General features: G+C 38.0%; 1 protein-coding gene across 2 annotated transcripts in view; it reads left to right on the top strand.

The window, feature by feature from the left end:
* Positions 1 to 27,949, top strand: part of PARVG (parvin gamma) — a 3,368,585-nt gene that overhangs the window by 1,931,824 nt on the left and 1,408,812 nt on the right. For both annotated transcript variants that reach the window (XM_044088047.1, XM_044088046.1), the window contains one exon: positions 15,686 to 15,741. In XM_044088047.1, the coding sequence (XP_043943982.1) occupies positions 15,686 to 15,741 (56 nt within the window). The remainder of the gene's footprint in view (positions 1 to 15,685; positions 15,742 to 27,949) is intronic.

Here is a 27,949-nt window from a genome sequence, read left to right as displayed (position 1 = left end):
ATATATATATATATATATATATATATATATATATATATATATATAAGTTTGTATTTCATACTGTAAAAGAGACATGGTCCTATATTGTTGGTTTCTCTAGCATTGTTATATCATCATTTAAGTGTTTTTTTTTTTGTTGGCATTTAGTTTATAAACTTCTTAGTGGTTGTCTGGAAAGTTATAGTCAAATATTTAATAGTTCCTTTAACCACATTTTCAGCAAAGCTGTTTTTCTGTTCCCTAAAAATGAAGTTCAAATGCCTTGTATCAGTTGCCCAGTCTTACATGGTGGCATGAAATATATTAGTTTAGCCATGTTCCTCAGTCAATTTAAAATAACATTTACAGTGTGTGAATATAGGAATAAGAAATATAAGGTTAAATGAACGCTCCTTCAATATTTGGTTGTGCGATTTCTCATAGGTTTGTCTCAATGAAACAACTTTGAATTATGAATGCTCAATTACAATTTCAATAAAAATGTTTAGTCTGATTAAAGAAAATGAATACTTGTTTACTGGCTTTAGCAGTTTACCAGGAATTTATCATATTCAAACAGATCCTACAGTGTTGCCTCTTGTACATGGTCCAAGGAAAGTTTTAGTGGCTTTTCACTCTAGAATCAAGTATGTGCTACCTCTTAGAGTAAGCAGTGTGGTTCAGAAATGGAGCATATTGAATGGGTCAACAATATGGTTACTCTACTGAAGCCAAATATTATATTTGGATAGATCCACAAGGGGAATGCAATTGTAAAAAGAGATCATACTCTTTTTTTAGATTATACAATGCCATGCCAGGAGAACTCTATTCTTGTGTTTAAAGATGATCTTTTTGGTGGTTAAGCCTTGATAAGGAAAATTCCAAGCTATGTAATTTCTCCTCAACTGTGGGGAAGTTATGAATCTTTAAGACTTCTATTTTGTATTTCATCAGCATCTCAGGTATTTCAGAAGGCTGTTATAATGTTAGTCATGGTGTTAGTGTTGTTACTATAAAGGTTGAAACGCATTATGAATGTTTTTTTTTTCTTTGAGTAACTGCTAGACTCTGTGTAGTATGTGATATATGGGATTAAAATATTGTTCTCATTATTATTTCTTAAATATCCAATACATTAAAATGAAAGTGTAGTTCTATATATTATAACACAAAGATGCGTAATCTGCTGATCACGTACTGTGGAATGGGATGCACTAGACTATGACTAGAAGCTTCCTTTGGACTTTTGTTACAGAGAATTTTTTCATTTCAGTTCATAAGAAAGACAGATTAACCAACAAGTACCAAAATAAGAACTTTAACCAAAAAAAAAAATTTTTTTAAATTTGCCATGTTGCTCTATTGCCCTATGCAACGTCTAGTTTGTATCATCATTCTAACATAAGGGAAAGAAGACAGAAGAGTACAGCCATATATTACATAGCGTTATGTTTCCTCCAGCCTAGATTCAGAGCCAGAGAGGTTGATTTCTTCATTATTTAAACAATCTGTATCAGCTACTTCAGCAGAAGCAAATAGTGTTCATTAATCTTTTTTTCAGATAAAATTGATTAAAGTCTGTTCAACATCAGACACTGTAAAGGCAGCAGAAGTGACAGTGGCAGCAAACACTAAACCAAGTCAGCACAGCAACTGAGGCACAAATTCCAGGAGAGAAATTATTTGTTAGCGCTTTAGAGATGGCATTCCCTGATATTATTGAAAACAAAAAGTAGATGAAGATTTTTTGACTATGGAACTCCAGAATTCAGGTAACAGTTTTATTAATCTCTTCTGGGGGGGCAGAAGAAGTTAATAGCAGAGTTTATGGCATAGAGGTTCAAGAAGAAAGACTACCCCAGGTACTTACAGTACTCTCACAAATGGAGGAATTAGCTGAGACAGTTCTTCTTCTTCTTTTGGCTTTTCCTGGTTAGGGGTCGCCACAGCGGATCATCTTGTCCGCACATTGAATGGCAGTGGAGTTTTATGGTGTTGAGTTGCCAGCCCGGCGCCCAACCTTTCACAGAAGGCACACTCACACACACACCTAGGGCCAATTTAGAGTGTCCAATCCACCTGCAGCATGTCTTTGGGATGTGGGAGGAAACCGGAGCACCTGGAGGAAACCCACACGACCACAGGGAGGACATACAGAATCCGCACAGAAGGCACCCCAGCCGAGGATTGAACCAGAGAACCTCTTGCTGTGAGGCGGCAATGCTAACCACTGCACCACCGTGGCCGCCCTAATTAGCTGAGACTGTTAATTCAGCAAAAACTTAGCAGTGTAAATGGATCAAATAAAAAAAATCTGTACATCATGAGTCTCAAATAACTTCAGTCTCAGGAAAATAAGACATAACTGAGTATCTGTAAATTTTCAACTTAAAAAAGTACAATGATTTTCTAAAGCAGCCAAACAGTAAACTTGAGACTGAGCATAATTTATTAAATGAAAATTTTATGGTCTTAGAATCTTGCTCAGGAAGATTTGAGATTCATTGAGTTCTCCGAGTCATTAGATGCTTCTGAATCTTCTCTAACAATCTTAACTAGCATTATAATCTCTTTGGCAGAGAAGACTCAGGACAGTCTATTCAGACAGATAAAAGTAGGCATTGCACACTGACTAGATCCACCAAGGATGGGTTTTTATAGACCAATTATTGTAAAAGTTCTCCTGTTATGGGACAGAAACAAATATTTTACATTTTCCCCAAAATTAGTAGTCTTCTTTTCATAAATCTAATGTTAGAATTCTTTAAGACTTTCCTTAAGATATTTTTACTTGGAGATAGCTATGTTCTAATCTTAGATATGCAGTATGGTAAAAAAGAATACCTACCTGACAATTTCTGCAGACAATTCTAATAATGTGTAAAGAATTGATGCTGAAATTCTAAAATGTTCAAGAAGTAGAGAAGGAATTAGTAGCTATAAACCTACTGGTTTAGCTAGAGGTTTCTGAAGAATTGTAGGATAGCTGGCTGATCTACCACTATCAGTACTTGAACTATACAACAGGTACATTTGGTTGAAAACAAATATGATACTCTAGCAAAGTGTAATAAGTTTGTGGGGGTAGCATTATGTTACAAGCTGTAAAAAATATAGTTTGTTACTACTTTTAAGATAATTATGATTAAATAATGCTTTTACAATTTTACTTATAAAAAATTACACTTATATTGGAGTCTATTTATACTCCATGCAATAATTACGCTGATTGTATGTGATTTAACTGATAGATTCACTGTTAAACTCTAATAATGTTATTCTTGTTGTCTTTTTTAATGTTTCTTTGAAGAAGGAGATGACTAAATACAAGGAGAATGAGAACAAGCTGGCTGAATTTTCATTTTTTTTAAATGAAAGATTGTTGGACTATTGAAAATCAATCATACCCAGATTATACTGAGGTATTAACTAGAAATTTTCTACAATTGTTAAGCATCTGGTTGGATTTGTTTGTTGTTTCCCACCCTCCCTCACTGTTGGTATCCTGTTTTTATACTTGGTGGCTTTGCAGTTGCCTGCCCCTACTGTAAATTTGATCTGGGACACTCATCCCAGTCTAATGTCATTACCTTATTCTATATAATCCAGGTAGAACATTTGAGAAGGCTAACCCACTTAGTTTCTGCTTCTCCTTTCCACTTTCCACTTTACAAAAAAAAAAAAAAATGTTTAAGCTTGTTTCCTGCCTTTCCTGTAAGTCGTCTAGTCCAGATACAGATTTGCTGTATCCAGGACTGTTTGTAAGCTTCTGAGCCCCCAAGCCTTTCTGTGTTGGAGGGAAGCCTTCTAGCTTAATTTTGTTTATTAGAACTAGCCAGTTTTCTAGTTTTAGCACTCAAATCTATTTCTTTGAGCTCAGCACTTGTTCAGAACTCATTGTAAGCAATAAATAAGCTACAAATTACTACAGCACTCAAATTTCTTCACTTGTCTAGAGGAAAACAGTTTTTAGTACTTAATAAATAAGCACCTATCCGGGCATGTCTAAGGGTCAGCTCCCGGTGTTTTCTCCTGTCTACCTGATGAATCTGGGCATCTTGGAGCAATGCAGCAATTGCCTCATGTACACAGACAACCCTCTCCTCCTACCACCCAACACTACAACCTGTGAAAGATGCACTTATATAGCCAAACTGGAAGCAAAGCTCTCTTCACGCAAGACTGGACTAGACAGTCAAGAGGAGAAGGTAAACACTTGCACCACACCACACTAATCACAGAGTCCCTCAAAATCTACACCACCAAAACACACACATAGAAACACAAAACACACACCTACATTCATGGAGGCTCTCAATAAAAATCTACCCAAGCAACAGGGACCTCAAAAGCAGAAATGCAAGCAACCTTCACCCCCCCCCAACACAACCCAAATGACACATAACCCACAAACTCAGTGTGCCACTCAACCACAGCCCATAAGGCATAACAATGTACCCAACACTCTAGTTATAGGTGACTCTATAGTCAGGCACACTGATGTTCCACTCACCAGGCTAAACAAGGAGAAAGTTACTGTCAGCTGCCTGTCAGGTGCCAGGATCTGCTACATAAAGCATGCACTCAGGTCACTCCACAACAAGTACAAACATGACTCTATCACTGTCCATGTTGGTGTGAATGATCCAAGACATACCACCCTGGACTACATGAAAAGAAACATGGAGGAGCTGTCCGATCTTGTAGCCCAGGCCAGTATGACCCTAGCCCTGAGTGGCATCCTGCCATCACCCAGAATGATACCACAGTACAAGGACAAAATGATTGACTTCAACAATTGGCTAAGCTTCTGGTGTCATTCTAAGGGGATCCAGTATCTGTCTGCCTGGGATGACATGATTGACAAACCACAATGCTTTGCCAGAGAAGGCCTGCACCTGTCACCCTTGGGATTCCGGATACTGGCTAAGGCTCTTGCCACCCCTATAGTGCATTTTTTAGGAAAGGTTCAAATGACAAATTCACCACCGTAACAGGTACAAGCAAGCAAAATCTGAGGGTAATGCTACTTAATGCTAGATGTCTAAACCTCAAAATGCACTCACTCGAGGCACTCCTTAAAATGGAGAACATCAACATCTGTGCAGTGACAGAGACCTGGTTCGAGGATCCAGAGAGCACCCCTGCATTACCAGGCTATAACTCATGCCACACCTTTTGGCCACCTAACCTGGACCGAAACACTAAAGGCAGAGGCGTGTCCATATTCATTAAGGATATCCACACCTCCAGGCTAGTTGCTCAGCATAGTGCATCCGAGATTATCCAAGTGCAACTAAGTCTGGGAAAGACAGCAATCCAAATTGTAGCTTGCTACAGATCCCACACCATGCCCCAGGATTCCTACTCCTCATTTCTTGATACACTGGAAAATATTAGGGCACAACCTAACACCCTAATAATGACGATTTCAACTACCCCAGCATTAACTGGAAAAACTACTCATGTACCAACTCTTGTGCTCAACATTTTCTGGAATTCATAAATTCCAACACCTTGGATCAACTTATCCACACCCCCACCAGGGGCAGCAATATCCTAGACCTGGTCATTGCCAACATGAGCAACTGGTGTTCCACACCAGAGGTCAGTTCCTCATTGGTCAGATCCGACCACAAGCTAATCACATCCACATCCCACCCCCACCCCCCATTAGGGAAACCACCATAAAAAATTTCTCCAAAGCCAACTTCACGCTTCTTAAGACAAAAGTGGCAGACTTCATGACACCCATGCTGATGGACAATAGAGGTACGACTGCTGAATCCTATACAACTGCACTTTATAAGCACTTACACAAGTGCATGGATTGTGCAATACCTAACAGAACCAGGATGCTATCCTCCAAAAAAAGAAACCAATCTGCTGGCCCCCTGCCATAAACAAACTCTACAACAGAAGAAAGAAACTGTTGCAAAAAATAGTAAAATCCCATGATTGGAGGAACTCTGTGATCAGCCTCAGTAAGAAGATGAGATCCCTCATAAAATCCTCCAAAGCTAGTTACAAAAACGAAATTGCCACTGATACAACCACAAAGCATTCTATACCTATGTCAAGAATCTCAATGGCAACACTCAGATCTGCTCTGAGTTACAGCACAATGGCACAAAATATACAGAACTAACTGATATTGCCAACATCCTGGCAGATAAGTTCAGTGTTAACTTTACCAGTCCCTCACCTCCTAAAGGGCCCATCTTCCAGTATAGAACTGGAAGAATGCAAAGTTCCTGTAATCACGGCTGCACACATAAAAAACACACTCTCCAAAGCCAAGAACACAGCATCTATAAGACCTGACAAAATACCAGGCTGCATTCTACACAAACTACAGAACGAACTGGCACCCCACCTAAGTACCATGTTCAATCCTAGACTCACCTCAGGCTTTGTGCCCACTGAATAGCACACAGCAACGGTTATCCCACTCCACAAAGAGGAGCCACCATGGACCCTGGGAACTACCGCCCTATCAGCCTGATGAGCCTGGTCTGCAAAGCTATGGAACATATCATCATGGAACTTATAAACAACAATATTGGTAATCTCCAAACTCTGGACCCTACCCAGTTCGGGTTTGTAAAAGACAGATCATGTCTCCTAAACCTGAAAGACATCTTTGAAGCAGTCACCAAAGCCGTAAATGAGGGTAAGGTGGTTCACACAGCCTATCTAGATCTCGCCAAGGCTTTTGACACCATCCCCCACTCTGGAATTATAGATAAACTCATGAAACTTGGTATAAATCCCTATGTCACAAGATGGGTTGCCAACTGGCTCACTGACAGAACCCACACTGTGAAAGTAGCAGACTCTAAATCCAACTTCAGACCAGTGACAAGTGGAGTACCACAGGGTTCGGTCCTGGGTCGTCTCCTGTTTGGTATCTTCTTCTCTGAAGTGCAGGCTAACACAGAAGGTCTTTGGTTAACAAAGTTCGCAGATGGCTGCAAATTAGGAAGCATAATCAAAACTCCTAACAATGTGGACATCCTACAAAAAGGCCTCACTGAGACAGATGCCTGGTGTCAAAGCCATGGCCTCAAGCTCAATGCCAAAAAGTGCATTGTCATCCCTTTTGGTAAAAACTCTGTACCCATGAACTACCACATAGGCAATAGCCTACTTAACACCGAAGGTGTGATAAGAGACCTTGGAACACAGGTGGACAGTAGTCTATCTTTTGATAATCACATCGCCACAGTAGTCAGGAAATCCTTCTACGTGGCACACCTCGTCACAAAAGGTTTTTCATCCAGGAAAAAAGAGGTCATTGTTCTCCTCTACTCATCACTCATTAGACCCATTATAGAGTACAATGTCTCTTTTGGTGTGTACCTCACAAGACATCTTCTACAACAACTGGAAAGGCCGCAGTAATACCTCATGAAGAGGATTACTGGCCTCAAACAGATGCCCTATGCAGACCGTCTCAAAAAGCTCCAGTTTTACTGTCGCATATCGCCTACTCCGAGGTGATCTTTGCCTAACATACAAAACTATGTCAAACCCAGAGCTGTTGGACATACTCCACTTAAAGAAATCTCAATCCATCCGAGCTACACGCTCTAGGGACCTAAACCTTGTCACCACAATAAACAGAACATGCTGGAGGGATAGTTTACTGTCCCAGAGACTTTCCATACTCTGGAACAAGCTACCCATCTATGTCAAGCAAAGTTCCTCATTAGCACTCAAGAAAAATCTTGATGAGTGGATGGGAAATGGGAAATACACCCTGGGGATCACTTCTGTGGCTCTGCTTGACAGTGGCACAGGAAAATAACTTTATTGGATGGCGTAAGCCAGGGAACTTTGTTGGCTAGGCTCACTTAGGCCGATAGCCTAGTACCTACCTATGAACATATATATATATATATATATATATATATATATAGCTATATAGTTCCACTTTTTGTGGTAAGTGTGTGCGCATTGTAAAGTAGCTTCTAAAAGTAAATCATTTACTTCTGTCAATACTTCTAAAGTATATGACATTAGATATCTTATTACATGTGATACTGATCAGATTGTTTACATAGCAGATTGTTTACCAGTGTGGTACTTTTTAGGTGGGGCAAACACCTTGTCCCTTTAAGCATATGATAGCTACATTTCTTAGTGCTATTAGCTGCAAACTAAGTAGGAGTGCATTGTATAAACATATTATTGAACATGCAGCTGCCTACTTTAAAGCATAAAAAGCTTTCAAAAACGTTATGTGTTCCGCATAGATACCTTTGCACTCAAAACAATATATTATAATGTGTACATTTCAGAATATATACATAATAAAAATATATACATTTATAAAAACATATAATAAAAATATGTATGTAGACAACATTAAGAATAATATAGTAGGTATTCAACATACAAACTGTACAAAAATGATGGGTAGATTTTTGACATTTTTTACCCCTCCTTGACCATGTGTACAAAATCTAATGCTGTAAACTATTGTAAAAGATTGTGTGTGTGTGTGTGTGTGTGTGTGTGTGTGTGTGTGTGTGTCTATGTATGTATGTGTATGTGTGTGTGTGTGTGTGTGTGTGTGTGTGTGTGTGTGTGTGTGTGTGTGTGTGTGTGTGTGTGTGTATCCATTTGTGCAGATACTTCTCATATTAACCCATGAATATATTTCAATTAATGTTCTGCTGGTTGTGACCAGGTTGTAGACTGGCCACCCATGAATATATTTTAATTAATGTTCTGCTGGTTGTGACCAGGTTGTAGACTGGCCACTCAACAACATAAGCTATTTACACATTTGATAATCATCTGAACATCAGGTTCAAACAATAAATGTTAAAGCTGTTATGGCTGCAGTATCAAAACACTACCACTAATCAATATCATTTGGTAAGGTATCAAGGTAGGGTTTCAGCTGTTTTTCAGACTGCTCCACTTCCTCCAAAATCATGAGGAACTCGATAAGTAGCTTTAATTTTAATTATGGTTTGTCATCTAAAACATTGTATCTAAAATGACTATACTGCCAACAGAAATCATAAATCATAAATGGTGTTGTGAGTAGCAACCTGAGCAAATCTAATCTAAATCGCATACATAAAAGAAGAAATCTGAGTTCATCTACAGTCCAACTTACAGTGTAATACACATTCCCTACTACTGATATTTCCTAAAAGTGGCTTCCATTTTGTAGATCATTGTATGTATTGTACCTAGCCAGCCACTGCAGCTAGATAGCATGTGCATATAAGTTATTAAGCAAAGCACATGCAAAATCAGTATAATTTTGTATAGTCAGCCAGAGTGAATGCAGGCATGAATGGAGCTAGACATGCAATTGTGTTTGAAGTAATGAGTTAGTCAGTCATTTAGCTTAAATATATGTTCCAGTTACAGCTCCTGATGTGTTTATGTACAATAAACAACTTGAACATTTGCACTAGACACAAATTCAATTAAGTGGATCCACTCTTATCTGCACAACAAACAACAGGCTGTGTGCTGGCACAATAACTTGTCCAACAACCTCCCATTACTCTAGGTGTCCCCCAATACTCAATACTTGGCCCTCTTCTGTTCTCAATTTTCATTAATGATCTGCATACTCATATTTCTCCTGCTGCCTGTATTCCTTTGCCTTCACATGGAATAATATTCCATATGAAGGCAAAGGCCGAGGTACCAGAATTAATAAAGCATTTTGTTTGTTTCCAGTCCGTGCTGTTATTTCCGTTATTTGGTGGTTTTCAACTTTGACACACACACATTAACAACACAATAAAATTAGCTAACAGAAAACTAGGCTTCCTCTATAGAATTAAACAATTCCTTACTCCTCTTGCCAGAACTTCCATTGATTATTCCCATCTCATTTCCACCCTGCTGTATGCCTCACCTATCTACACTTCTTTGTCCAAAACTAACCTCAGCAAACTTTCAGTTGCTTACAACAATATTGCCAGATTTGTCGCTAACTCTACCTTTAGAACTCATCACTGCCAAAACTTAAGGCAACTAGGTTGGCTCGAAATACAAAATCTAATCCTATTTCACCAGCTCTCCTTAGCCCACAAACTCCTTTACAAACCTACAAAAACTCCCATACTCACTTCCCTTATCACTCCTTACTGTAATCTCAAAAGCTTTCATTCCTCCAACAAACTACTTATATCCACCTCTTAACCCAGTAACACAGCTGGCAAATCTTTGTTCTCAAACACAGTAGGGAAAACTTGGAACACTGCCACACAATCTTACAGCGATCTCCTCTCTTCCCTGCTTTAAATCCCAACTCAAAACTCACCTCAAGACCCACTAGCTCTGCCCCTGTACCAACCCTGACTAACTCTCTTTCAGTATTTATGCACCCTCAACCTTTCTGCTTTATGAAAACTTTTTTATCATAACATACTTTTTCCTTCTTGTCTTCTGACTTATAGTTTATATCTAATGTATCTGGATGTATATACTATTATATAGGCTTAAATTTTTTGTACTTGTCCTTACTAATGTTTGCATGTTGGAGCTTTTCTCCCCGGGCCTTTGCTGAAAATAGACATATAGCCAGTTGGACTAGCCCGGTCAACAGATATAAAGTAAATAAAAATAAATAAAACCCATCACAGTGCCATAGTGTTTCATTTGAATAAACAACACATGAGACATGGCATCAGAATGGGATCCGAAGTTGAAGCAACTGACAAATCATGATACACAAAGTTAGAAGTGGAGTAATATACAGGAGCAAACTTGCAAAAAGGTAAGTGGTTATTCACAGGTACTTAAACTCATTTAAATGATGCATTCAAAATGTTAGAAATAATTACCCAGATAAATGAAATGTCCGAAATTGCGACATACTGATTAAAGAATTCAAAATAAATACAAAAGTGTTCAAAATAATTTTGGAAGTGTTAAAACGTATGAAAAAGCTAAAACAATCACATTTTTTCACAATCTACTACTTTTTCGCATTAACTGAAACTTTTCAAAGTATCCAAAGTATCCAGAGTGTTCACAGTTTTCGCAGTGCTTGCATTGGTAAAGTAAAGCCTTTTTAGAGAGATTGTTGTGCATTTGAGCATAATTACAAGTACCTGGTCTAAGCTTGTGTTTAAACATATTTTGTTATTAAGTCAGAGGGGTTTAGTAGACCTAGACCACTGGTGTTTGATAATAATATTGCTGAGAATCGGTGAGCGTTTGAGCAAGAATGATATTTTCATACAGGTTGCATTTGTTGATAAAGACGTATGCACAAAGGCATTCATACTTCTTTTGAAATAAAGCTAAATACATTGTAATGCCCAGTCTTTTTATTACAGTCAGACATCTGACATACAGTCTATGAAGTTGCTATATTACTGCTGGCTACAGGGACTGTCTGTGGATGAAACTGACTGGCTGACTCTGCTTTTGTTTGCTCAGGTAAAACAGTCCTTAATCTGGCTTTGCATGCTTAGTGTGCATTTCTACATTTTTTGAAACAAAATTGAAATACTTTACAGTGGACATTGTTTCTTTCCATAGACATCTAAACTATGCATAGTTAACAAAGGGGCTATACTTGCTGAATATGAGAACTGTCAGTAGATAACAATGACTTAGCTCTTGTGATTAAGCTAAAAGTGATGAATCTTTTTTTTCAAGACTGGTGTGCATTTGTGTGAAGCAATAGATAACAACGACTCAACTCTTGTGATTAAGCTAAAAGTGATGAATCTGGCTTTGCAAGACTGGTGTGCATTTGTGTGAAACAACTTGGAATTCCTTGCCATTTTTTTAGATCACAGACATCTGAGGTAAATGTATATAGTCGATAATGCAGTTCTAATTAAAGGGTATATAAGCAGTTTGTGAACTGACTTGGCAGGAGCAGTTCACATAATGTATTGTATAATCATTATTGTTTATGTTTGTGTGTGATGGGGTGTTGCATTTTATGTAAGAGTAACACGTTAGACATAATTTATTTTATTTTTGATGAACATCAGATATCATTATTCTACACATATAAGTAACTTTCTTTGATGTTTGGGCAGATTTTATACAAAAGTAACTAATTATACAGTGGTATAGCAGGTAGCATTGTCATCTCACGGAGGCTGGTTTCTGTGGTTAAGTTCTTGGCCATCCTTCTTCTATATCTGTCTGGGTTTTATATTGGTGATCTGGTTTCCTTCACAACTCAGAGAAGTTGTTGTTGGTGAACTGGTGTTTTGACTGTACCTTATAGTAGTCCTGGCTTATCAGAAACAATGTCAGGATGTGTGTATGTGAAAACATGGGAAAAAATAATATCAATTTTACTTGTGGTCACACACATTACTGGGAGCCACGTACACAGCTGATGTCAGAAATATGTACACTGTCTGCCTTCTTCCCTTACCCCCAAAAGGCTGCCTGTTTAATTCATTAGACATGTGTATTGAAAGATAGTACAGCCATAATTGTTCTTGACAACAGTAAAAAGAGCAGTTAACAAATAGTTACCTGTAATATATAAGCCATAAAATGCAGTGTGGTACATCTAGATACTTAGAGCCTATGGGACCTTAATGCCCCATACAAGGGAAGTTTGACACAGGTTTAGTAGGGAACTCATTTTTATTCTCATTCTCTGGCTCTGGACCAACATAATCTAAAACTAGCCTTTCTCAGTGGTGTGCACAATTGGTCACTATAATTGTAGGTAGGCTGGCTTGTGACAGTGTGGAACTTTTTATAGTCATACCTAAGAGGTGTACACACAAGGTTGCTATAACTTGTCAAGGACAGTGTACTGTCTATGAACAGCAAGTAGGAATACATTATTTTGATCATTATTTTTGACTTTCCTAACAGAAAACCAGTATAAATATCTATAATTTGAGTTTAAGGATAATAAGACATAATGTAAACATATACAATATATGTGCGTGTGTGTGTGTGTGTGTGTGTGTGTGTGTGTGTGTGTGTGTGTGTGTGTGTGTGTGTGTCTGATACAAGTTGAACTGCATTACCGTGGCCATTTATTCTTTCATTGTCATCTGAGCCTAACATCAGAGAAGTACATAAAGGTTACTGTCTTTTGGGGCTAGGGGTGAGGTGGCATTCTGTGCATGTGTAGGACAGCAGCAACTTGAAATGTAGGATCATGGCCATTTCTTTTTTTAACTTTTTTTTCTTTTAAGACCAGAGGAGTACACAAAAGTTGAATATATTCTTTCTGGTGTGGTAGCAAAGAGGCATCACTATTCCTAGATAATTATTTATGTGTCCTCATGGGCATTTGTCTTAGTTTATTGGGAATTGCTATTGTGCCAACCTTGAATATTACACAATGGAAAAAAAATGTGTTTTTCCCAGATAGAAAAAGACTGAACACGTTTCCTTATCTCAAGATGTTTGTTCAGTCATCACTGGAACAAAAACACGAATTTCAGGGTGGTGCTATATCTCCATCAATACCAATATTAGGAATAACAAATAATGTGCTACTGCCATATTCTTTATTTAACTCAAATGTTATTGGAATATCTCCCACATCAAAATATGTCAGATGATTTAGTCAGTCATCGCCATCTTTGACACACAACAGCTATGCAGAATGGATCTTTTTACATGATTGACTTTTTAAAAAATTGAATTTCACATAATTGAGTTCATGTTTAAAAAGTTAAACATCCAGAAAATAGCAAAACAGCATTTTTGCAAGGAAGCAAATCCCCCTGCACCCTCCACACTCCCTGCTAATTATATGTAAAAATGCCAAGATTGTAGTACAGTGGGGAAAAGGGCACATTCCCCGATCCCCCACTGTACCATAATCTCAGAAGAATTCATTCAACTTTTTAAAAAGACGATCACACAGTCTTGATCAAATGAAATTCAACTTTTTTAAAAAAACTGATCATGTAAAATAGACTCATGCATAACAATCTGTTCTGGACCCATCAAACTGCATGCTAACTACCATGGACATTAAACCTTCAAACCTCTGCACTTTTTTTCTCCCCATCTGCTGCAGATTTGAACTTGCTCCAGGCCTTATAACAACTAAGTGTTTCAAATGTTTTTATTCCTTTGTTATCTAAGGTTACATCAGTTTTTAACTATTAAGTTATGTTATTTGTAATCAATATTAAGTTATTTGCAATCAGTACTGTATTCATTCTGACCCTGCAACAGATTTGCAAAATGCTTAAAGCTCTTTCAGTTCTTATTTTCAGAAATTCCAGTAAATAGCTGCACTGCATTGTTTAGCTTTTAGAATTAAATTGTGGTTTCTTTGTTGTAAGAGGAAAGACAGTTAGACTGATTCAGAAGTTTTGATTGTTAGGTGAAACTTTGTAAGTATATTTCTTTTTTTTATTTTTATTTATACTTTGTTGACTGGGTAGTCATTCTAGGCTTGTGGTTTCTTTTCAGTGGAGGCCAGAGGTGCTATTTATACTACTAGGGTAAATATAGTCAGGACATTGGGGAACTATTCCCTATTCTTTTCAATAGTTCTATGGGATCTTTTACATTCACCTGAACTACCATCCTCTCAAGCAGATAGGACCTCAATTTAAAATATCATCTAAAACTGACACACTCATGAATACAGCATCCTCTTTATGTTTCACTACAATGTCAACAATCCACTTACCTTGTGATAATAGAACTCACAGCTTTCTGGTATTTCAGACATATCTCCCCCCTTTTCCATTTGACAAATGAGTATTGGCTGTTCACTTTCTTCTGCTTCAACATTTTGAACCCAGATATCATCCTTTAAAGCAAAGCTGCTCAGAAAATCAGAGAACTCCAAACCAATTAAGGTGATATAGCTTATGAAAGAAAGTAACAGTTTAAGGAACTCTAACCTTGTGTGTGTGTGTGTGTGTGTGTGTGTGTGTGTGTGTGTGTGTGTGTGTGTGTGTGTGTGTATCTCAAATAATTCTCTTTACAAATTCTGCTGCAATTTTACTGAGAAACAATTAGTTATGTACAGCTTCAAATACCCTATTCTGTAATTTCAGTAGAATGCTATCACTGAGGAACATCAAGAATTTAGTATGCATAAAACAAAGAGGTACTTCAGATGTATAAACAAACAGTAACAAAGTGGGAGATGGAACTGGAAAACTGAAATGTAGGTGAGAAATATAATTATGAAAAAAGTAGTCAAAGATGTAGCAAAAGAAGCTAAGTAGTATCTGTTATATAAGCACAAATCAGCATTAAAACATACTGAAGAAAACAGTGGCAAAGAGAAACTTATAACAAGACCAATATAAGAAAAATGCTCAATACATGTTCTCATAGTGTGTGAGAGAAGATGACAGATCCAGAGAAAACAATAGGGGAAATTAATGATGTGCAGATTTTTATTTCCAAGGAATGGCTCAAGCAGAAGCTTTTAGGTTTGAAAGTTTACAATCATATCATAACATTAGAGATATCTCATTGATAATGAGGGAATTTTGTGAGTTACTATGTGGTGGAGTAATAGTATCATTCAACATCGCAGTGGAATGTAGTCTGATTCTCTAAGACAGGAGAATCCGACTTTATCCTGTTATTTATATAAGTATATGATGGAAGTTAGCAAGAACAGGTAAGCTAAAAATAAATGCAGTTATTTTACTTGAAATTTGATGGGAACATATGAGTAGAGGGCACATTGTTCTTATACTTATCAAGATAATTCATGCAGATATGGTTATTTCTTTTTTTATAGAACCAAAAGTCTGGAATAAAGACAGAGAAAACTTTGGAATATCTTACTATATCAAGGTAAGAAATGTGTTTTGTAATTCTTACAAATTTAATTTGATGATCTAAACTGTAATGTGGATGCTGCTTTAAATTAGTTCTGGAAATAATATAATACTATTTTACATACTACTATTTGCATTATTATTTATTTTTCCTTTATATATTTTTGTTGACTAGGTTAGTTCCATGAATCATGTCTATTTTTAGAGATGGTGATGCAGGAATATGTCCCAATGTTTGAGAAGGAAAGATCAAATGTATTTGTAAATGCACTGAGGAAAGAGGAGGAGGGGTGAAAACAGTTGTTGACATGAAGGAGGGTCTATAATATATGTGGTGATATGAAAAGTTGTCGTATTGGAGGACCAGTACCTATAGTCTAGTAAAGTAGGAATAGTGCAGAATCAGGAGCCAATAGTCTCCCCTAAAAAGTCTGAATGAACTTGTGGTGTCAGTAATTCTAAGGGAATATGAGCCTGTTCCTTCTGGCTTGTAGAATTTCTGCATTCCTATCAAGAAAGAATATATCTTTCCTAACCAGCACTGAGTTAGCAGCCTGTGCTGAATGAGTCATGGCAAACTATTTTCATCTGTCAAAGTCCTGTTGGGTAGCTGCAACTTCTGTCTGCCATGATGATGAGATTGTACAGGAGAGTTTTTTTCAGGCTTTTTTGATGACTGGTAGCCAGGCATTCTGTAAGGCCTGATTTGTAAAATAAATACAAAAGGAGGGAAATATGATACTACTGAAGCTGGCCAGTAATATATGACAAGTATCCAAAAGATTTGTTTACTTATTTATGTATTTATCGCTTACTTAAATTTCTTAAACATGATAGTCCAAATGGGCTGAGAGAACCCTTACAGTGAAGTCCTGGGGAGAGAAGCTCCCTGATACAATCTTCTTCTTCTTTTGGCTTTTCCCGACCAGGGTTAGGGGTCGCCACAGCAGATCACCTTGTCTGCTCATGATTGGCAGTGGAGTTTTACAGTGTCAAGTTGCCAGCCCTGGCCCCCAACCTTCCACAGGAGGCACACACACACTCACACCTAGGGCCAATTTAGAGTGTCCAATCCACCTACAGCATATCTTTGGGAGGAAATCGAAGCACCCAGAGGAAATCCAAGCGACAACAGGGAAGACATGCAGACTCCACACAGAAGGCAGCCCAGCCGAGTATCAAACCGGAGAACCTCTTGCTGTGAGGCAACAACGCTAACCGCTGCACCACCGTGGCTGCTCAAGCTCCCCAATACCATAATAGTATCAAAATAATTAAAACTGTAAATAGGAAATAAGTATAGCAGCTGGAATCATAACTCATTTAATTATACTTTATTATTTTGCATTAAACTGAAAACATTTATAATGGCATCTAATCTTTGCAAAGAGTTGTGAAACAGATGTTCAATATTTAAAAAAGCTATGGTAGCTTACAATATAAACAAGGAGTTAAAGATCCAGCACTTCACATACTACATCCATAAAACTGTCATAATCTGGCACATACTGTGTGCCATATGAGTATGTCATCTTAGGTAACACCATGTGTGTGAATTTAGAATATATTATGCACCATATGAGCATGTCATATTCCAGTAACACTATGTGTGTGAATACCCAGTAGCTATTATACAAGATAGATAATGGTACAGAGCTGTAGTGAATGTGGATATTATTTTTCAACACAACACTAAGGCACATGCATCATTGCATTTTGCAGGTCTAATGCCTTAACTAGTTACAAAAGCATAATAAAGTAATTTATGAGATGTAACATGTGTACGTACAAATGTGTAAAGCAGTCTCATCATGATATAATTGCCAAAACTCGCATCGTGACACTATATATCTCATGGCAGGGATAGATGCATATGTATGTAGGGCTGCAAAATGATATTTGTGCTACTTGTTTATATGGTCATGTAAATCAGTCATACTCTGATGGGCAATTATGTCAAAAATGTGGTTTATGCATACCATTCAACAAGATGTAACTACAATTGATGGGCCCCCTTGTGTAGAGGGATGACTGTTGCAGTCCTCCATTCCTCTTGGGCAAAGCCCTGATAGATTCTGTTTTAAGCTATTTAAGAAGCATCCTCAAATGTTGTTGGGACCCATGGAGGTTATGTTTTTGGCTTTAGTGAGAGGAGTGAAGACTTGTTCCATCATAATGACTGGTAGAGTGATGACCAAGGGTATTTATTTTAGTATGGCAGGAGGTGATGGGGGAGAAGTTTGAACTGAACTTGTCATCCTGCAGGTTTGCATTAGTTTCAAGTTGGGTGTAAGTCTTGCCATTCATGATTAATTTGGCACACTGCTGAACATTTCCCCTGAGGTTACTAACTTAATTAAAAGAAAAGCCTTAGGATTATCTTTTACCTGGGAGGCTATTATTGCCTCATAGTTTGCTTTGTCAGATATGACCATCTCTCTTGTTTGTTTAGACTGGTGAGTGTCTTTTTGTACAGTTTTGTCTGTTCCTCTTTGAATTTGGAGAGGATTTCTTTCATTTTTTTAAATAGCCTGCTTATGCTAGGGATCCACCAGGGTGGTTTGGTTCTGCCAGTAATCATAGGTTTCACTTGGAGAGGTGCTGCCTCCTCTGTGCAGCTATGAATGTGGTTGTACAGTGCTTTAGAGCACATCTCAGAATAGGTGTCATTGTCACACTCATACAAACACACACTCACAATCAAACAAACACACCACACACACATTATATATATATATATATATATATATATATATATATATATATATATATATATATATATATATTACTTCAGTATAACCAACTAATAGTTGCACACAAGATCCTGTACCAACCAGATAATACATCCGTACTTCAAACTTCATCACCCCATACAGTAACCTTAGTGCACTTTGTTCATCTGAAAGACTACTAGTTCAAACTCTCAAATCCAACAATACAGTCGGTAGATCTCTATTTGCTAACTCTGTTGGCAAAACCTTGAATTCTCTTCCTGCTAATCTTACATCTGAATTCTCTCTACCTCAATTCAAGAAAAGTCTGATGCAGTATTTTAAAAAACGATGTCTATGTCCTTGTCATAATACAGACTAACTCTAACCATCACTCGTGTGCACATGGAGGACTTCTGCCTACACTTTATTGTTTCTTAACTTATAAATCCTATGATCTCCTTGGATCTACTACCAGGTTAGCCTACTAGGCATTCAATACCCTATCATTCTTAAAAACATTGTCTAGATTTCTCCATCTGAGTAAAAATATAATAATTTGTTTGTGTATCTGTTTTTGTGTTTGTTTACATTTGTGTAAAAATCCTTTTATTTGTGTTTTATTTTGTGTTTTAAACTGTAAAAATGTAACAGTTTGTTGAATGTATTTTTGGAGCTGTTCTCCCTGGGCCTCTGCTGAAAATGGACATGTATCCAGTTGGACTATCCTGGTAAACAAATGTAAAATAAATAAATTTTATATATATATATATATATATATATATATATATATATATATATATATAAAGATAGAGATACACATATATACAGACTAGACACACATACACAAACATATAGATATATATCTGTACATACACACAGATATCTACATACACAAAACACACACACACACACACACACACACACACACACACACACACACACACATACAGATACAAGTACATATTTACATATATAGACAGATATACACATAAACATACACGTATACAGATGTAGACACAAGCTCATACATATGCGCATGTGTAAATACCCCCCCACACACACACACACACACACACGCACACACACTCTCTCATTTCATATGTATGTATATCTCCATAAGAAAACATATATAGATACAAACTTAGACCAGCTTGAAGAACTCGTAAGACAGTTAGTATAAACCCAAGCACTTTGTTCATCCATACACAAAAAGAAAAAAACAGTTTAGCACTTTCATCCTGACATACACGACTTCATCAGAACTGGTAACGAACAAGCTGACAATACTTATATAACCTCATCTCATAACAAAATAGTGGTTTTATAGCTATTAAATACATATAAACACACAAACACAGAGGGATACAAATGCATACACACATAGACAAACATACATGCATGTGAGTGCACATGTGCAAACATACTGTATTTATATAAAAACAAACACACATACACGTGTATACACACACGTGCACACACACACACACACACACACACACACACACACACACACACACACACACACACACACACACGTAGACATATATGTCTATCTGTACACGCATATACAGATATAGACACAAACCCCTACATATGTGTATGTGTATTATTTTACATTTGTTGACTGGGTTTGTCCGACTGAGCTTAGTAGCCCTTTTTCAGCGGAGGCCCGAGGAGAAAAGCTCTGACATTGTTTAATAAAACTTAACATACAGAGTAATAGACAATGAGTTGTCATTTAATATGTACAATAATATAGAAAAATAGCATAACACATATACAAAAATTTACAGGAATATTTACAGTGTAATAAGTAGGAATAAGAAATGGAAAAGTGAAAGTGGTTTATAGGAGGAGAAAAGAAAAGGAGCTAGTGGAGAGAAAGCAGAGATTAGAGGTAGGTTTAAGGAGGATGATTACATTGGCAGATCCATTTATTTTGTAGGTAATGTTTAGTAGCAGTTTTAAATTGTTTTGGTTGTGCATGTGATCTAATTTCAAGAGGAAGTCTATTCCAAGCCTTGGTGGTATTAAAGCTGTAGAGATTGTGGCCAATTTTAGTTTTGGGTTTGTTGGCTTGCAAAAGGCCTTGGCTGGAACTACTTGTTGGAGTATAGTGGGAAATTAGGGATGAGAGAGTTGGGCAGTAGGGGGGTTTGTAGAGTAGAGAGTGGATGATCTGAGGCTGATTAAGTAAGAGCAAGTTAGATAGTTCAAGCCAGTTTATTTCCTTCAGTGACATACAGTGATGGGACTTGTATGTATTTTGATTGGCAAATTTAGCTACTTTGTTGTACGTTGTTTCTAATTTGGCTAGCAGTCCTGTATTAAGATTGGTTAGGATTTGAGAACACAAGAAATTAGTTTGTTATTATCTCTAGCAAGTGAAACAGAATTTAGAGAAACAGAAGAGCTGTAGTAGTACTGTGACTGGGATGTAAGCCATGTTGAGTAGGTGTGAGTAGATTTTCTAGAAGTAGGTAGTGCATTATCTGTTTGTGTATACATTTTTCAAGGATTTTGGAGAGGTGAAAGTATGGCAATGGGTTTAAAATTAGATATATCAGAGGAGTTACCTCCTTTATGTATTGGAAGGGTGTAGAAGTGTTTCCAGATAGTGGGAACTGTAGACTCAGAGATGGAGTGATTTATTAATATGGAAACAGAGAGAGCAGGGGATTCAGCAGTGATCTGTAGGAAGGAGGAGGGGGATATTGTCTACAGATGTGGAGCATGGTTTTAATTTGGGCAGTAGAGATTTAATAACATTGGTAGACACAGGCTTCAGTGAGAAATTATTTTTAGGGTAACTATTAGGAGCAGAGTCTAGGTTGTTTTTGTAATTGGCTAGGTTGGGATCAGTGTTAAGTAGTTTGGTTATTGAGTCAATAAAATAGATGTTGAAGATGGTGGCAGTTTCCTCATGTGTTTTGTCAGGGCATGGATTTGGGGAGCTAGGGGTACCTGGGTGTAATATCTGGTTTACAGAGTTCCAGAACTTTTTGGGATTAGATTTAAAGGTAGAGGATGGGTTATTGTAAAAGTTTTTCTTATGTATATTTATGTGCCTTTTGGCTAAGTTTCTAAGTTCTCTGTATTTGTGCAGGTCAGGTTGGAGTTTAGTTTTTGTCCAGGTTTTCCATGCTCTATCCCTATGTTTTAGTAAGGTACAAGTTTTTTTGTGTTAACTATGGGGATATGGTGGATTTTATACAAACCATTCTGAGAGGGCCAAGATAGTTTAACTCTACATTTTTAAATATACTAAAGGATTGAACTGCTTCATCTAAGGGGAGTTGGTATAAGAAAGTCCAGTTAACTTCAGAGAGAAGAGTTTTGAAGATATCTGGGTGAAAGTTAGTTCCTACATGTTATAGCCCTATGAGGTTTAGCAAGGTGGGGTGAATATCTGAGGACTTTTATTGGACAGTGATCACTTAGAGGGTTAGGCAGAGTTTCAGGGTTGTGGTACTTGGAAGGGTGAGAGACTAAAATCCAATCAGTGAGGCTGGTGGCTATATGAGAGTTATGGATATAGGTAGGGTCAGTAATAAGTTGAGTAAAGCCATAGAGGTTTATATGTGAGGAAGAGTTAGGGGAGGAAAGAGATAGCCAAATTAAGTTAACATCACCCAGTATAACATCACCCAGTATAATAGTCTCATTTGTGGTGTGGTGGGAGATGTGAGCAAGTATGTTTTCAAGTAGGGGAATGTTATCTCCTGGTGGAATGTAGATTGCCACTATAGTGATGGTGGAATGGTTATTAAGTATGAGATTGACTGATAGTTTCAGTCAGTACTAGTATATCAGGAGTATGGAGGGAGATCCAGGCATGCAGTTCACTTACATTGTTTAAAATACTTCTTGTATTCATAGAGTAGAAGGAAATGTACTTGTTAGGGAGATTGCTGGTGTTGGGGGAGTTTGTAGTAGTGAGAGTAGGGCCAGGGTTGGGATGAATGTCACCTGCTAGAAGGATGTTGTTATAGTGGTAGAGGAGTTTAAGCAAGTTATACATAGGAGTATAGTATTTATTTTTATGTTTGGATAGACAGGTTTGGGTGGGAGGTATTTGGATCTTGGGCAGAGGAATGTTTGTAGACAGAATTGATGGGAAGATGGAGAAGGACAAATGTTTAGGTATGAGGTTGGTGCTATTTGGATTTTTAGGGGAGATGAGGATGGGATTTAAATGGATGTTTAATGATGTCAGTGTAAGTAGGAGGAGTAGGGGAGATAATACAAGGAAGTTGAGAAAGGAGGATTTGGCATTTTAAAGAGCAGATTATTATAGTGTATAGTTGAAAAAGGCAATATGAGGGTGTTACTTGTTGCTGTTAGTAGATAAAGTAGAAAGTGTGAGTTGATTTTAGCCAGTAGAGGGGATGTGTGTGGTGGGTGGGTGGTAAGACGAGAGTAGGTAGGAAGGTGTTTACAGTTTAGAAGCAGGAAGGGGAGGGAGTAGGTAGTAGGATGGGGCAAAGTGGTTAGATATAAAGGAAATGATATGGGGATGGGTGGCAATGGGGGTGGGAGAGGAGTGAATGGAACGGGGCTACACCTGAGGCAGGAGATAGCGCCAGAATCAATCTCCAAGAATATCTAGTGAAGGTAAGTGTGTTTTGTAACTGGGCTGTACGAGGTGTAAAAATGAACAGCAGACTGCGTGGGGAGAAAGCTGAAGGGAAGGCTAGAGCAGAGGGATATTGAAGCCTAGGGTCAGTAGACTGTGTTAATATGGTAGGGGGAAAAGGTACAGCTAGAGGCTGAGAAAGGCAGAGTGTTGGCAGGTCGAGGGAGGGAGATTATTAAGTGGGATCTACAGGCTGAGATATGTGTTAGAATGCTCTCTAACAGCCCTCAAACACCTAGTGCACTTTATGCAGCTACAAACTGTTTAATTTTTACTAAGTTAACAAAATATATTTAATCCTTCAAATGAATAGGAGATAAGAGTTACAGCATACTTTTCAGACTTTAGGCAGTGATTCCTGGGTTACAATTTGGTCACCATTAGGACCACATATTACTGTTCGGTGGATGTGGACAGAGGGTTTTCAGACTTTAGGCAGTGATTCCTGGGTTGCTGGGTTACAATTTGGTCAAAATTAGGACCGCATATTACTGTTTGGTGGATGTGAACAGAGGGTTTTCAGACTTTAGGTAATGATTCCTGGGTTGCTGGTTTACAATTTGGTCACCATTAGGACCGCATATTACTGTTCGGTGGATGTGGACAGAGGGCTGTTGAGCACATTACCACAATGCTAGCAAGACAAGGAAGGGGAGAGTAGTAGTGTATATGTACCCCCCCACACACACACACACATATTCATAAAATTGACATTACTATTAAAAAAAAAAACACTGACTGGCCAGACTAACCAGCATGCCTACTGTAAATAGAGCATTTACCAAGAGAAAATTTCTGGCCACTGAAGTACCATTGAGTAGCCAGACTTTCTATTGGCATATGTTGTGAGGCAGAGCAAAATATTGAAAAATCAGGTACATTCTGAAAAACTAACCAACACATTTGTTGGCAGGTGAGCAAAGCAGACATGACAGAGGGGCTGACAAGGAAAACCCACAGCTTGCTTCACTAGAATGTAGTTTGAGCAAAAACTACATATCTTTGTCCATGCATGATGTAATCGAAGAAGGCAGTGTATGCTGAGACACCAGACAGAAATAAAATTGATATTTTGGGATCCTGGTCTTTTTTCGTTGTATTTGCTACATCCTTGTCCATTATCTGCTCCATAATTTCAGACACAGTACCTCCTTACATGTCCTAATATCTGTTGTTCCCCCCAAATAGTAAAGGGGGAGTATCTGGCAAATGAATATGAAATGGAAAGGCTATAAAGAATAGGATATTAAAATTCTCATTTCTTTCATCATCATCTTCAGACTATTTAGACTGCAGTTTCTATCCACTGTAATGAATGAATGATAGATTACCTATGGAGTTCTGCGTACAAAAGTAGCAAACATTTCAGTCTTCCACTGCTGATGCTAATTCTCTGACTTCTCTGTACTCTGTATATATAAAGAAAGCATCTGATAAATCTTGATGCTGTAATTGCACCACTGTAACAGCTCTACATAGGGAAGTCAATTAGTACTGATATATATTTGTGATAATTTAAGATTATGGAACTAGGGGTTTAGTGTAATCAAGTTACAACCCCATCAAGGTTTATGCAGGTTTGGGCATTCCTTTCCTGACTGACAGGTGTTCCTGTCTTGATTGCCAGCATTCACAGGTGGTGCATCTAATTATTAAAACAACTTATGATAACCTACTGAACTACAGAAAATGAATAGGAAAACAACAAACAATTGTTATACCATATTGAACTATGGAAAATGAAAACAGCCAGCAAATATGTATCACCAGTTTTTGATAGTAAAACAAATATGAAACAATATGTAACTGTAATATTACCACAAAATGTTTTCTCCTTGAAACCACTACAAACTTTTATTCTGGTGTTAAAAATAACTAATAATATACTAAAAAATGAAGCAGGTTGTAGAAAATGACTACAAGCAGTCCTCTGATCCAGTAATTTCTATGCTGAATATTCTGTTTCTGATCAAAAATCTTTGAACTTTCCACATTTTAATATCAAAAACATTCTTGTTCCGAAACAACATCCCAAGCTGTGTTTACAAGAACTTCAGAATGAACTGGCTCCCCACCTAAGCACCATGTTCAATCATAGTGTCACGTCAGGCTTTGTGCCCACTGAATGGCGCACAGCAACAGTTAAGCCACTCCACAAAAGGGGGAGCCACCACTGATTCTGGGAACAATCGCCCTATTAGCCTGATGAGCCTGGTCTGCAAGGCCATGGAACGTATCATCATGGAACTCATAAACAAAAACATTGGTAACCTCCAAACTTTGGACCCCACCCAGTTCGGGTTTGTGAAAGGCAGATCATGCCTTCTGAACCTGATCGACTTATTTGAGGCAGTCACCAAAGCCATAGACGAGGGTAAGGTGGTTCACACAGCCTATCTTGACCTTACCAAAGCTTTTGACATCATCCCCCATTCTGGAATTATGGATAAACTCGCTAAACTAGGTATAAATCCCTTTGTCACAAGATGGGTTGCCAACTGGCTCACTGACAGAACCCACACTGTAAAAGTTGCAGACTCCAAATCTGACTTCAAACCAGTGACAACTGGAGTACCACAGGGTTCAGTTCTGGGACCTCTCCTGTTTGGTATCTACTTCTCTGAAGTACAGGCTAACACAGGTGGCCTCTGGCAAACAAAGTTTGCAGATGACTGCAAACTAGGAGCCATAGTCGAGTCCCCAAATGATGTGGACATCCTACAGAAGGGCCTGACTGAGACAGATGCCTGGTGTCAGAGGCATGGCCTCAAGCTCATTGTCAAAAGTGCATTGTCATCTCCTTTGGTAAAAACTCTGTACCCATGAATAACCACATAAACAGCAGTCTACTTAATGCCGAATGTGTGATAAGAGACCTTGGGACCCAGGTGGACAGTAGTCTTTCCTTTGATAATCACATCACTACAGTAGTCAGGAAATCCTTCTATGTGGCATACCTCATCATAAAAGGGTTCTCATCCAGGAAAAAAAAGTCATTGTTCCCCTCTACTCGGCACTCATTAGACCCGTTATAGAGTACAACACCCCTTTTGGAATGTACCTCACAAGACATCTGCAGCAGCTGGAAAGGCCACAGAAGTACCTCACAAAGAGGATTACTGGCCTCAAACAGATGCCCTACACTGACCATCTCAAAAAACTCCAGCTTTACTCTGTAGCATAATGCCTACTCTGAGGAGATCTCTGCCTAACTTATAAAGCTATGTTAAACCTAGAGCTGTTGGACATGCAACACCTAAAGAAATCCCAATCCCTCCGAACTACATGTTTTAGGGACCTAAGCTTTGTCACCACAATAAACAGGACATGCTGGAGGGATAGATGTCCCAGAGACTTCCTATACTCTGGAACAAGCTACCCATCTATGTCAAGCAAAGTTCTTCATTAGCACTCTTCAAGAAAAATCTTGAAGAGTGGATGGGAAATAGGAAATACACCCCGGGGATCACTTCTGTGGCTCTGCTTGACAGGGGCACGGGAAATTCACTTTCTTGGGTGGCATAAGCTAGGAAATCTTGTTGGCTAGGCTGACTTAAGCCCTTGGGCCGATAGCCTAGTACCTACCTATGAACCTATGATGTTGTTCCTGAAAAAATTTATATATGTGTATATATATCTATCTATATATGAGAGAGACAATGAGACACTCATATATTTAACTCAGTTTCTTGTTTATCCTGCCCTTTGGAATTGTTGAGGATGTCTACCTACAGTATATCTATTTGTTTCTACATCTTTTTCCGTATTTGCACTTTGAAACTTTATTGTGACATCACAGTATTTTTCTGTGATAGCAGCTGGGATACCACACCCAGAATTCTCCCACAGCCTAGTATTCCAATATATCTAAAAGAGCACCACAAAATGTATACATGTATGGGGTTCCTATTAGAATGACGAAAATGCATTTTGTCAAATGCGTTTTTGTCGACACATATAGAGCGAACAGGCAAAACAGTGAAGTGGCTGTTCAGTGAATTCTTTCCCTGGGAAAGAAGTTGCTTGACCGCTTCGTTGCTTTGCCGTGTTCTGCAGTGTAGTGTGGTCCCTTGTCCGGTATAGCTCCTGAGCGTGAATGTGCAACAGTTACTGACCTTAGGGTTAGGTTGCGGGTTAAGGTAAGTGCATATGTATGAAAGTGTTTAGTTTACTTATTTTTATTTTGCATTAGATGTATGGTTGAGTTACGTGTGTATGTGTTTTCAGCTGTTTACTTTTGTTTTGAGGGGGTAGAATTAGGGTTAAGGTAAGTGTGTATGTGTTTGGAACTGTTTATTTAAATGTGCGAGAGTTACTGACCTTAGGGTTAGGGTGCGGGTTAAGGTAAGTGCATATGTTTTAAAATGTTTGTTTTGTTTCTGTTAGATGTATGGTTGGGTTACGTGCATATGTGTATTTAGTTGTTTACTGGTTTTTGGGGGGTACAATTAGGGTTAGGGTATGTGTGTATGTGTTTGGAAGTGTTTAATGTTTTTTTTTTTTTTTTTTTTTTTTTTTTTGGTTGGAACAGTGATTTCTATCCCTAGGAAAGAAATCGCTGTTCTGTGGTTTTGACATTTTCAGCTTTCGCTGAAAATGTGTCGATGAAACATTGTTCGCTGCTTTAAGCGTTCGATGTTTGAATATAGACCCCATGTATGTGTATGTCTGAGTGCTCAAAGCTGCTTATTATCCTGTTATTGTTGCACACAGTTTTACTTCACTGTGTAGGTGCTGTTTCAATTACCTTGCAGGTAGGTGGGCTTTGCTATCTCACATCTTGGGGGGGGACTTGATTGCAATTTAACTGAACTAGGTACCTTTAAGTGTCCTACTGTAATGCATATAAGATAAGAATCTCATCAGAATGCTAA

The sequence above is a fragment of the Protopterus annectens genome, chromosome 11.part0, assembly GCF_019279795.1.
Source record: "Protopterus annectens isolate FY-2018-M chromosome 11.part0, PAN1.0, whole genome shotgun sequence".
Classification (NCBI taxonomy): domain Eukaryota; kingdom Metazoa; phylum Chordata; order Ceratodontiformes; family Protopteridae; genus Protopterus; species Protopterus annectens.
The sequence above is the reverse complement of the archived record's forward strand: the minus strand, read 5'-3'. Positions and strand labels throughout refer to the sequence as shown.